This window comes from Centrocercus urophasianus, unplaced genomic scaffold (genome assembly GCF_019232065.1).
Source record: "Centrocercus urophasianus isolate 14NV4802_14NV808 unplaced genomic scaffold, USGS_Curo_1.0 seq_10, whole genome shotgun sequence".
NCBI classification, from domain to species: Eukaryota; Metazoa; Chordata; class Aves; order Galliformes; family Phasianidae; genus Centrocercus; species Centrocercus urophasianus.
In genome coordinates, this window is record NW_024884142.1 from 26866015 (window position 1) to 26878701 (window position 12687).

At 38.3% G+C, this 12687-nt stretch overlaps 1 protein-coding gene across 6 annotated transcripts in view; it reads left to right on the forward strand.

Moving 5' to 3' along the window:
* The window catches only part of DOP1A (DOP1 leucine zipper like protein A), a 60797-nt gene that overhangs the window by 45724 nt on the left and 2386 nt on the right, over positions 1–12687 (forward strand). For 3 of the 6 annotated variants that reach the window (XM_042816492.1, XM_042816502.1, XM_042816482.1), the window contains exons 25-37: positions 112–216; positions 698–764; positions 2308–2452; positions 2716–2795; positions 3344–3453; positions 3561–3710; positions 4075–4136; positions 4566–4718; positions 5875–6011; positions 7177–7232; positions 8132–8296; positions 9816–9945; positions 11769–11828. In XM_042816492.1, coding sequence (XP_042672426.1) covers positions 112–216; positions 698–764; positions 2308–2452; positions 2716–2795; positions 3344–3453; positions 3561–3710; positions 4075–4136; positions 4566–4718; positions 5875–6011; positions 7177–7232; positions 8132–8296; positions 9816–9945; positions 11769–11828 — 1420 coding nt within the window. Of the gene's footprint in view, positions 1–111; positions 217–697; positions 765–2307; positions 2453–2715; positions 2796–3343; positions 3454–3560; positions 3711–4074; positions 4137–4565; positions 4719–5874; positions 6012–7176; positions 7233–8131; positions 8297–9815; positions 9946–11768; positions 11829–12687 lie in introns of those variants that run through there. The other 3 variants (XM_042816512.1, XR_006168409.1, XM_042816523.1) reach the window with 3 other exon arrangements.

A 12687-nucleotide genomic window follows, 5' to 3' on the forward strand; every position in this document is an offset into this window, starting at 1 on the left:
TGTGTTGATTAACATTATCTGATAGGAGAATTGTGAGGTAAAAAGGAATGTCTGGGGAGCACCTGAGCAAGACATTGCTATTTTTATTGCTGTCATTGTTTTATGTTTCAGGATTCCAGTGACCAGCTTAGTGGATAGTTGGGCAGCTCTGCTACTTCTGTTGAAGGATTCCATCCAGGTTGGTCTTCCAGCTCCAGGACAGTTCCTCATACTTGGGTAAGTGCACTTGATGTTTGCAGTTTCCAAAGAATCATAAAAGCATGAAATGGCTGAGGTCAGAAGGGACCTTCAATTCCATTCAGTTCTAACCCTCATGATGTGAGCAGGGCTGCCACCCACCAGATCAGGCTGCCCAGGGCTGCATCCAAGCTGGCCTTGAGTGCCTCCAAGGATCCTAACATCTAACCTAAACCTCCCCTCTTTTTTTTTTCTTTTTTTTTTTTTTGTTTAAAGCCATTCCCCCTTGTTCAATCACTATCTGCCCAATAAAAAAAACCCTGTCTCCTATCTAAGCATCCTCTAAATACTGGAAGACCGCAGTGAGGTGTCCCGAGAGCTTTCTCTTCTCCATGAAGAGAAGCTTCTAAAGAAGCTCAGTGTAGATGTGTGGAATTTGTACTGATTCAGATTTGCCCTGGGTTTCAAAATAACTGAATAACGTATTATAAAATCCGTGTCTACTTCAATTTATTTTCAGTGTTCTTAATGAGTTTATTATGAAAAATCCAAGTCTGGAGAATAAGAAAGACCAAAGAGATCTTCAGGTGAGAAATTTTTACATGTTTGACTCTTTGAAAATATTGAGAAATAAATGCTGAAGTTGGTAGAAATATTTGAATGACAGTGCTTTACTCAAGAGATTTCTCTCTATAAGAGTATTCCTTAAGCAATTAATAAGGCAATTAATAGATAAACTTCACTTATTAGTTGACTGCTTTATTTATTGTAGCTTCTGAAGAAAATTTTCTATCTGTCTAGAGACTGATGCTCAATTTTGGGCTAACATGTCCTGAAAAATATTATACCTTCTGAAAATTGACTGTTCCATGGAGTTGATTAGTGCCACTTTGCAGGGAGAGACAGCAGCCAGGTGCTGCCAGTTTTCCAATGAAACAGTTTGGGAAGCGAGAGGGGGTTGCAGGGGAAGGTCAGTGGGAGATGTGGAAAAGGCAGAGGGTGGGAACTGTTAGAGAGCTGGTCAGTAGCCAAAGGGTTGTGAGGCTGGAATGCAGACTGAGAGATAGACATCAAAAATGTGTTTGTAATAGAACAGCCTTTATTAAACTTGCTAGCCTTAAAGCAATGTGCTCTTTGCTATTTTATTTAATATTTATTTCCTCCAATTAAGTGTTTGTGTATTCTCTTTGTCTGTGTTCTTATTTTATGTTTCTAGTCAGCAGGGCCTTGCCTGTTCTTTTAATTTTGTCATAATTTTTCGTTCCTAAAATATTCTTTTTACTAGGTTTCCTAAACTCTTTTCTCCTTAAAACAATAGCTTGAAAAATTCTAATGGGGAGAAGGATATAAAGGAATTATTTTCTCTCTCTCACAATAGAGGTTCTGTTATTATTAAAATGCTGAACTTTGTTTTAAGATGTATGTAGCAGCATGCATTCATATGCTCATGTTCAAATTATGCTGTGGCTTGTTCCCAAGTACCTAATTACTAATTAACATTTTTGTTGGTTAACAAGCAAAAGTGTTTGGTTAGATGTGCCTGTGGTTCGGTTACAAGATGATGTGATAATGTCCTGTTGGAAAACATGCAGAGTCCATCCTGAGTTAGGCAATTGTTTGTAGACAGCAAACAGTTTCCTACTGTTGTCCAAATACTAGAAGTGCCAGTAGATCAAAGCTTACATTTCTCTTTCAGTATCTTTCTTATCTTATGATGAGAATGTTGCTGCCACAACCAGCTGTGTGTTCAGAGCTGTAGTCAGTGCATGTGGTTAGAAGGGATTTTATGAGAACACTGTAGTCCACCTTTCTCACAGGAGGATGTATTCAGCACGGATTTTTATTCTATTGGCTTTCTTGAATGTACCAGAATTACCTCATGTATCAGTTCTGTACTCTTAAGCGTATCTCTAGTGTCTTCTACTTAGTACTGTTCATAATCTGTTGAAGACTATCTCATTTTCTGTGATGTTCTTAATCACAGAATGAACTGAGCAGTATTTAGAAGTGATTTTTAAAGCTGTCCTTTACCTAAGTGGTGAAGAGATTTTCTACAGAAACATCTGTCAGGACAATAATGTAGTTCTTTCACTGAAAGTTCCTAAAAGCCTGTTTGTTTTTTTTCATCAGGATGTAACACACAAGATAGTGGACGCTATTGGGGCCATTGCTGGTTCTTCATTGGAACAGACTACTTGGTTAAGACGAAACTTAGAGGTGAAGCCCTCCCCTAAGATTATGGTTGATGGAAACAACTTAGAATCAGATGTTGAAGGTAGTTTTGTTCTCATCCTTTTTATCCTAAATGAATCTTTTAAATAAATATTAATTATCACACCAAGATGAACAAAGAGGACAGTTCTACCCTACTTGAATACATTAAAAATGCTTCAGTATTGTTGAAGCCTTACTGCCTTACACAGTGCATCTGGTGAAGTCTGTATACCTTCAAAACGTATGTTGTTAAAATACACTTACAAGGTGAATAATGGCTGGAGAAAAATAACTTTGGACTTCATTACTGTTGTCTTCATTTAGATATGTTGTCTCCAGCAATGGAAACTTCAAGCATAACTCCGTCGGTTTATAGTGTCCATGCATTGACCCTACTTTCTGAGGTAAGTATTTCCTCAAGTGTAATAAATACTGCCTTATAATAATCTTTTCTTGCTGTGAAGGGCTTGGAGAATGAGCTTTGATGGGAAACACTGGTGTGAATGGATTCTGGTTCCTGTCGTGTAACAATAAAGGAAACTTTGTTATGAAGCCGGTTATAAATATACAATGAGATTAATGTGAAGTAGAGCGTGCCTTTTCAGATGTGCGGTATGGGTTGCTGCTCTGCTGGAAGACTTTGCATGTTAATAGATTTTTTTTGTGTAATTTACTAATGATAATCACAGTCAGTCCTTGGAATTTTTCTTTCACAGGTTGTTTTGTGGAATTATTTGTCCAAGAGCTGATGCTTCTGTGTTTTAATATTTGTTTGTTCTAAAAAAAAATTAAGGGACATTTATACTTCTGGATTTTGTGTAGTACCTGAAATGTGATCAGTTCTATCATAAACTTGAATGTTCAGTGAAGGACATTATAGTGTAAGTAGCTGTGTAGTAAATAAAAGGTAGTTTGAGAATGCAGAATAACATAACTTCCTCACCTGTTGCAGGTTTTGGCTCATCTCTTGGATATGGTTTTCTACAGTGATGAAAAGGAGAGGGTTATTCCTTTGCTTGTAAATATCATGCACTATGTTGTACCCTACCTCCGTAATCACAGGTATCTTTAGAATGTATTCAATATATGTAGATCTCAACAGCCAGTTGAAATTTCGTGAGTGTTTGTCAACAATTTACAATTCTTTCCTGTTGACTTATTTTGTTTAGTGCTCACAATGCATCCAGCTATCGAGCCTGTGTTCAGTTATTGAGCAGTCTTAGTGGGTATCAGTATACAAGGAGAGCATGGAAGAAGGAAGCATTTGATCTCTTCATGGATTCTACCTTCTTCCAGATGGATGCTTCTTGTGTTAACCAGTAAGGCTTTTCTTTTGCTGCCTATATCGAGGATTACTGCAAGTTTTATGTATGCAAACCAAAAATTTCTAACAGCCTTATATTGAGAGAAATATGGAGGGATGTAGTGTTGTAGATTACCACTTAAATTATGAAACTCATTTACCTAGTGTGTATTCCTTCTTCTTTTTTTCAATTTTAAGATTTTTTTAAAGTATTTTTTGTGAGAAAAAGCAATAAATATTTATAGTTTCAGATCAAATCAAACTGTGCAGTGTAAGTGGTACTGTAGAGAGCTTGGAGCTGGTGTTCGTTAAAAGAACAAGAGAAGCTTCCTGTAAGTATTTCTCACTTTTTTGACTTGTGTGAAATCTTTCTCTTTTAGCTGGAGAGCTATTATGGATAATTTGATGACACATGACAAAACCACATTCAGAGATTTGATGAGTAAGTATTCAGTGATGTAGCAATGACTTTTCTCCAAGGAAAACTTGTAGAGGAAGAAAAAAAGAAGGGGAGGGGGCTGGGAGGAGGAATAAGTATTTTGAAGAAAGCACTTGTTTGGTGTTTATTCCAGTTTATTTGAATTATCCAGTATATTTTTTTCTTTCTTTCAAGTACTTGTTTCTAGTGATACATACATAAGATCTTTTGAAGTGAGCAGCCAAGCCCAGCTGCACTGTGTATACCTATGAGTTTTCTTTCAAATGTATATTTGAAATCACAGTTTTTAAGAATGCAAATTGCAAAATATGCATCTTCTTAATGGCTGCTTTTGAGCTACATTAATGCAATGAATGTAAGAGTTATTTGCTCCTTTAAGTGAAACGAAAGGGAAATTTAATTTTCATCTGTGTTACTCATTATCTCTTTCAGCACGAGTGGCTGTGGCTCAGAGCAGTTCTCTCAATCTCTTTGCTAATAGAGAAGCAGAGCTGGAACAGCGTGCTATGCTCCTGAAGAGACTGGCTTTTGCAATTTTTAGTAGTGAGATAGACCAATACCAGAAGTACCTGCCAGATATACAAGGTCAGTAAAAATGTAGCAGTTCATGGAGTTCTTCTGGAATCTGATTGCCTGAGGAATTATTTGTATAACAGGATAACAGCAGGTAAATTTGTTCCCTGGAATGAATATCTGTGCATACTGAGTATGGAATTACTACAGATTTTCCTCAGAACACTTTTAATCTTACATGATTACAAAGTACGTGGACTTTCATTACCAGTTCTCTAACAGATTATTTACTCATTTGTCATTTTACACCTTAATCAATGTCCTCAGACACCCAAAAAGTGCTCTTTGACATGGTAAATACTTATATCTTGAATGTTCAACTAGGGATAAATACAAAATCTGACCTTGAAGAGTTTTTGAATTCGTGACTTTTATCTGCTGCTCTGTATATATATCCCATTTATTGCTGAAGAATATCTCTTTAACTGACCTTTTTACATGATTGGGAATGAAGTCTGGTTGGTTTTCTTCTAAGATGATGCAAATAATTATGGCATCTTCTTGATATGTTATCTGCTAATGCTACCAAAGCAGGCACCTTGATCTCTTCCTCCACACAGATAGTTACATCATCTTCCCGATTACATTTGTTCCAGGGTTTGTTCCTTGGAGATGTTTTTTGTTTTGTTTTGTTTTTCCCAGTCTGTCAGAAGCTGATTAATTATGCTCAAGATACAAATAATTTTGCTGCTCTGAACTGCAAAGTGCATGTATTGGCTTGACTGAAAAATTTCTTTAATTATTGCCTCCGTATTGAATGCACAATGGTGCTTATAGTTAAATAGTGTATTATCCTTGCATAATATTTCATATACTGTGATGATGCAGCTTTTTCAGTAATATATATTTTAGTTGTTTGAGCTGTTATATTTTTTGGAATCTCCTTACTCCTTTTTCTGGAACGAGGGAAACTGCTTAAAATGAGCAGATGAAATACTGCATTTGGAATGGAGAAGTTTAATAAAAATACACTGCAGTTCTGAGGTTCCTTGTCAGTGTAAGTGGCTGCTTGCTACAGCTTTATTCTGTCAATATAAAGAAGTAATGAAAAATATTTAAAACAAAACAAAAACAACGCAAGTGAGAGTAAATGCAGGAATAAAAAAATACTAGCTGGAGTTACTCTACTATTCTGAACTGAGGAAGCTTTCTTGGCTTTTTGTTTCAGAAAGATTGGTAGAAAGTCTTCGTTTGCCACAGGTGCCCACCCTTCATTCCCAAGTGTTCCTGTTTTTCAGAGTATTGCTTTTAAGAATGTCTCCGCAGCACCTTACTTCTCTTTGGCCTACAATGATCACCGAACTGGTAAGTTGCAGTTAGCACACGTTATCTGAAAGACTGGTGGAAGCTGGAGATGAAACCCATATCCATAATGATTTTTAAAAAATCTTCTTTAGATACTATGCATGTAACTACACAAAATAGACACAAGCAAAAAACTTATTTTTGTAGTCTATTTTTTCCAACCAAACAGAACACCTGTTGGATTATGTTACTGAAGCCGTTCAGGTGTCTCCTGACTTAAATTTGTATTTACCTTTGTGGTTCCTGCTTCAATTTCTACTTATGTACACGTACCTTTTCCACCATTCCTAGTCCTTGTAGCTACTTCCATGGTCATTCCGCCCTTTTTCTCCAACAACAAAGCTGAGAAAACTCTGAAAGAAAGAATTGGAATCCATGCTGCGTTGGCAGTTAATGGTCATTCAGAGCTATTCCTATTCCCGAAGCCAAAACTCAAATGACTGTGTTCAGTATCCAACATTGGTCCATGAACCTGTAGGTGAAGTAGTTTGTAAGGCATTAACAAACTGGCAATCAGAATCACTTGGGATTTTTCTGATATCTGTTGGTGCCTAACCTAGCCCTTAGTTAACCACTGATCCAAGCAATGAATTAGAAAAGCTCTAAGGAGTATTTTAAAGATCAAGAGAATTTATTTATTTATTTAAAGAAGTACATGCATTTATTTTTAAGCTTGTAAGCAGTATAAGTAGTAGAAATGTCATTATACTCTGCTAGAACTGCTAAGAGCTAAGAACAGTGTGCCTCTCTTGTTTCTGTGTTGTACCCTATTTATTTATGCAAGCTGCCTCAGTCAAGAAACTGTTTCCATCGGACAAAACTGTGTCATCTTCAGGCATTCACACCTGAGCTTGGCTGTTTTTTTGTATAATTCTTTATTGTCATTTCCTTTAGGTCTTGCTCTCTGCTGGGCTCCCTTTCTAGGAAATTCTGATTGTAAAAGAGTCAGGTCTTTATGCTACTTTAGACTGTATATGAGTTTCAATTTCCACATGCATATCGGTTCCAATTTCCACTTGCAGTACAGGAGTTATTTTGTCATCCAAGAATGGAAGTAGAGGAACTGTTGTTCAGAACTTTAAGGGTTATTACTCACACCTCCCTACAGCATTTTCCTGGGTAGCAGTCCATAAGAAAACTGTATTAAAATACATTTGGTCTTCAGGTGCAAGTGTTTTTACTGATGGAGCAGGAGCTCACTGCAGACGAAGACATTTCCAGGTAAACTTATGAACTTCCGCTTTTCTAGCTTGTTAAATGTCCTGGCATGTTGATGGGCTGTCATTTGTTAGAATAGTTTGTCTTACAATTGCTCAGCCTAAATGAAAAGTACAAGTGAAGTGTACTCCAGTCTGACTGCAGTACCAAGAACACAATCAGAGTAAAACAAACAAGCAAAAGTACCACTCCTAACTTGTTCATAAACATCTAGGGTAGCTTACACAATACAAGTGTGCTAGTTCTTTGTGTCTTCCATGTAAAATGACACTGCTTTTTCAACTCAAATAGGCCTGGCATGACTTTAGCTTTCTGTTTCACACATATATTTAGAATAAGATTGCAAAGTTTTTACTTTTCTTTAATAAAAAGGTAACGTCTTCTAGTTTTAGATACAAAGATGAACTAGATCTTTCTATCTTGTTTTACTGTTAATTTCTATTGCATTTACCTTCTGCATAGTATGATGCATTTTCAGTCAATGCTACCAATTGAAATTGATTTCTCAAAAGAACAAAGAGGGATATTTGCCCAAGTCTTGTTCTTTGTTTTCTTCCTAGCTTCTCTTTATTCTTTTGAATAATATTCTGTAAAATAAAGTAATGTCTGCTTGGCTGCCAAGTTAAAGCTCCTTCTTAATTTCGATGACTGGCAGGAATCAGATACAGCATAATATACTTTTGTATTTTTATATACATATTTATATGATTTTTATACACATACACACACTCTTACAAAACTCCAGCAATAGCATAACCATGCAATATTCTATTTTGATTTATGCATTTGGGATTATTTTGGGAAGTAAAATGTTTTTAATCTTTATAAGAGCAAACACCGGAGGATTGGCCCATAGAGTGAGAGGCAACATCGGCTCACCTGTCTGTGGTACTTTATTTTAGGACTTCTGGCCCATCTGTTGCTGGTCTGGAGACAACGTACACAGGGGGCAATGGTTTCTCCACATCCTACAATAGCCAGAGATGGCTGAATCTGTACTTGTCTGCTTGCAAATTTCTGGATTTGGCCTTAGCTTTACCATCTGAAAATCTTCCTCAATTTCAGATGTGAGTAGAAGATGCTATTATCTGAGTTTCTGAATGTTTTACTGTGCCTCTTGGTAAAATTCTGCTGTTCAAAACCTTCGTTTTCCTATTTCCTTTCCATTTCTGGCCTTCATCCAGAGTAGCCTGCAGTCCATCCCTTCCCAGTGTCAGAGTGGCCCCCAGAACAAATAGAGCTATGCAGCAGATGATTTCAGGCTGCTTTGACATAGTCTCTGGCTGGAGATTCTCCACACCTCTGAGCTAATCAGTAATAGCAATTTATTCAAATACTTTGCTTTTCCAGTACTTAGTTGAGGTAATGTCCAAGAACCTAAGATACACCCAGTATGTTTCAGTGAGTGAGTCATCAGATCAGATGACCGATGGTATGATCTCAATATGACTTCTCTTAAATTACTCCTGTGTGATCTGACTGAAATACATTGCAACAAATCTGTTTGGTAAGGGGATCCCATAGGTTGCTTCTGGGCAGCTGTGTTCACATGTACAAACTGCTTTCTCAGTGCCTCTGCGGTCCTATCTGCTGGAAGAACTGAATGCAAAACAATGCTGGGGATTGTAGAAGAGACAGCCCAGGACAAAACAAAGCATCTCGTCTCTTCCTATACGTGGCACAGTAGTGACTGTCCCTGGCACAGCTCTGCAGATGGCTCGAGTTGTCCTATTGTTGAAAAGATTCTCGTGTGTGCTAGATGGTGCACGGACTTGTGCACAAACTGTCCAGTTATGCCCCACAGTATTTCTAAATCTAAAGCTAATCTTAAGAGTTTCTTGTTTTATTTACTGAAGATTTGATTCATAATTCTTTCCAAGCTTTCTATGCTATTCTAATCTCTGCCATTAGGCTAAAAATGTTATTGAGGTCGTCGCTGCACATTTCTGGAGAGACACTAGTCATGCTGGATAGCTGTCTTTTACAGCATTCTCACAGACTGGGACTGAAGCTTTCAAGGCAGAAACCTGAATTTCCTTTACAGAGTAAAATTCAAACTGCTGTTTTTTACAGTGCAGTAAGCAGAAGAGAAGGGAATAGTCCCTTTTGTCCTTTGGCCTATGAATAGGTAACAGAAATGAATTCCTGTTATTGACACAGTATATTGAGTACATTTGATGTGTCGTAGTATCACAAGTGTGCTGAGAACGTTTGGTGTATTACAGTAAGTATCACAAACGTGCTCATGTTTTGTGCAACTTACATATTTTGTAATTCACAATTCCTTTTGGGTTCCCTTAGACACAACAAAGATGTGAATATACGCACTTCTAGCTTCACTGCCTCAGTTTTGGCATCCTTAATACTTTAATAAACTCTAATAGAATAAGATAACTCCATTTTTCTTGGCGATATCTCTACTTTTGAGAAAATGATTTTGCTGTTCTCTCTTGGCAAATACTGAGTTTTGGCTTTTGTTCCTCTCTGATATTTCACTAGATTTTCTCAGCGTCTCATGTTCTTAGATCTAGCTGAAGAGCTGTGCGTTCGGTAAAGATAATGTCTGCTTGTGTTATCTCATGGCAGGTATCGCTGGGCTTTTATTCCAGAAGCATCAGATGATTCAGGCTTGGAGGTACGAAGACAGGGAACGCATCAGAGGGAATTCAAACCTTATGTGGTGCGCCTAGCAAAACTGCTGCGAAAGAAAGCAAAGGTATGCCACTGCCATCCAGTTCTGCCTGCATTGAAAACGTGCAAGTACAGAAACTTGCAGCACTGTCTTGTGATGTTGTTGAATAGATGGGAGTATACATAGCGTGGGAGATTTTCATTAGAGTAATCTCAGGCCAGCATCAGACAAAAACTGTAAATAGGTATTTTAAAAGGGTCACTATGGTCAGTGGCTTTGAAACGCATTTTACTTTCTACTCAAGTAATAGCCCAGAGTTTCCTGATTAGAAGTCTATATTAGACATAAGTCATTTTTAGATAGCCAGTTGTATATGTAGGTAGTAGAATAATTACCTTTTGAAACAGTAAAGCTGTTTCATTTATAATAATTGCATTTAAGTATGTAGAAAACCATTGCATTTCTAAAAATGACAGAACAGTATTGAAGCAGTGCACAGTCAGGACAGAATGAGTTTTTCCTCAGAGTAGTTACTGTGAATGGAAGAAGGAATAGAGCAATGGAAGTGGTTCTAGAGAAAATCTTAGCTGCATAACTTATAAAATGGGAGCAGAATTAGAGCTATCGTTATTGGCACATGAGGTATGTCAAAACCCAAGTTTGGCTGTGGCAAAGGCCTGGTCAGCCATTGGAAGCTGACCAAACACTGTCCAGAGGAGCTCCTGTCTGCTGCCACAGGGGCAGAGCATTGCTGTCAGATATCTTGCTGCTCCTGCTGTGAGTACCCCCCAGGCAGGCTCTCAAGTGGGATGAGTTGCTGTGTGAGCCTGGGAAATGAGGAGGAAGCTCAAAGGCACCTGGGAGGAAGCTTTGAAGTTTCATCCTTAGGGATCCCTGTATCAGGATGGCATGGTCAGGGCTGTAGCAGGGATAGCTTACTGTGTTTACAGTCTGTTAAATGTTTTCTCTGAACAAATAAACAATTACTGATATACAAGTGCCTAAATAGAGAAGTTTAGAGATAACTTAGTTGCAAGCAAGTCTGAACTTAGCTAGCAAACCTCATGTCATAGGGATAAAGAAACCACTTGAAGCACATGCACATTCTTACTTTATTGCCTTTGGACAATCAAACTCTCTTCCTCTCACCTGTAAAAATGAATAATGAGCTCTAACTGGCTGATTTAACCGAGATCCTCGAGCTCTCATGTTTGATCTAACATGCTGTAGCTGTTAGAAGATTCTCATATTCCAAATAATCTCTCTGCACAAATTAGGAAATACATGTGATGTATGACATATACATGCTGGTAAGTACTGTATGTTGAGATAGATGCTTGAAGTCAGGACTTCCACGGCATGCATCAGAATGCAGAAGGCTTCCTGAGATTTCCACAGCCTGTCAGTAGTGGTGTTAGTTGCACACTGTGAGCCATAACTGGAGGTGTGAGGATGAGATGAGTGTGAGGTGATGAATACTGATTTCCAGACCCCTTCTTCGTTGCATGCAGAAGAACTCTGTTGCATATAGCTGTGCATTTTTCTTAGAAAATATAGTTTCTGAGCAAACTGTTTCAATTGACTTCAACTTTTTATTGGAGCTCACTGACTAATGTTCTTGCTCCCTTCGTATGGTATTTCTCAGGCTCTGTCTGAAACAAATGTGCTTAAAACCTTCCTTTTGCATTACTGCAATGCACAGAAGAACACTGTTACTGTGTAGCAGTGTCCCAGAGCCCCAGAGTCTGTGGTTTCTAGATGATGGGCTCTTTGGGGCAGGTGAATTTTGCTTCTTTTTTTTCCTGCTGAAACACAGCACCCAACCAAGCAACTGCACGGCCTTCATGGCAAAGTCTTAGTATGATATGTGAAATGCAGTCTGAAAGTTCTCCTCTTTCCTTCCACAGGACAAACAGGAGGACTTTAAAACGATGGTTTTGGAGGGATTGGAGATGGCCAAGCATCAGGTGAGGGTGGCCTTTGATGCTTGAGTTGTGAAATAAGCTCGCCATAATACTACCATCACCTCAAGGCCCAGGGTAGCATTTCACTTCCAGAAGGAAATGAAGGAGATGAGTCTCTTCAGGGTTGAGGGGTTTTTGAAGGGAAGTAACTGTAAGGGCCCTCATTTTTATAGACACCACATAATTTTATTTTTGTTTTCCTACATGAGTTTAACAGTTTTTGTTGTAAAACCAGTCATCTTCACAAATCATTATAAAATGAAATAATTATTTCTGCCAACGGGCTAGTGTGGATCCCTGATCCAATCTCTGTCAAATTAACTGTTGCTCTGAGTATCTGAGGAATCAGTGGTGTTTGCAAAGGTACTGCTGTGTAGCATGGACAAAGTGTATTTTACTGCTCGGAGGGAGCAGCAGTATTTGCACGTGCACCCATTTGGTTGGCTGCTGTGTAGCACTACCACTTGCTGCATGCTGGGGGTGGGCTGCAGCCATCACTGGGTTGTGCCAAGTGCTGCAGAGACCAGTGCTGAAATGTCTCCCTTCTCTGAATCCAATGTGAAAGCTCTGAGGGAGAAATCTTAAGGCTAAAAACTCTTGTAAAAATAGGAGGCTTCCCTTTGCTCTAGTCTGTTTTGTGGCTTCTTCTCTTGAACTGTTCTAGAGAATAAACAGCATAGGTGGAGTAGTCATCTCCGAAAGCAGGGAGCCACACAATGAAATACTACCTATGTTCATGTTTCATCTGACTGCTCTTTGTGAAACAGCTGTCATAGGCTCCTGAATTGGAGCAAGCTGTTGCTTTCATGTAAAGGATAAAAATGGTATTTGTGAAATACCATTTCTTGAAGAAAGTCCTTTC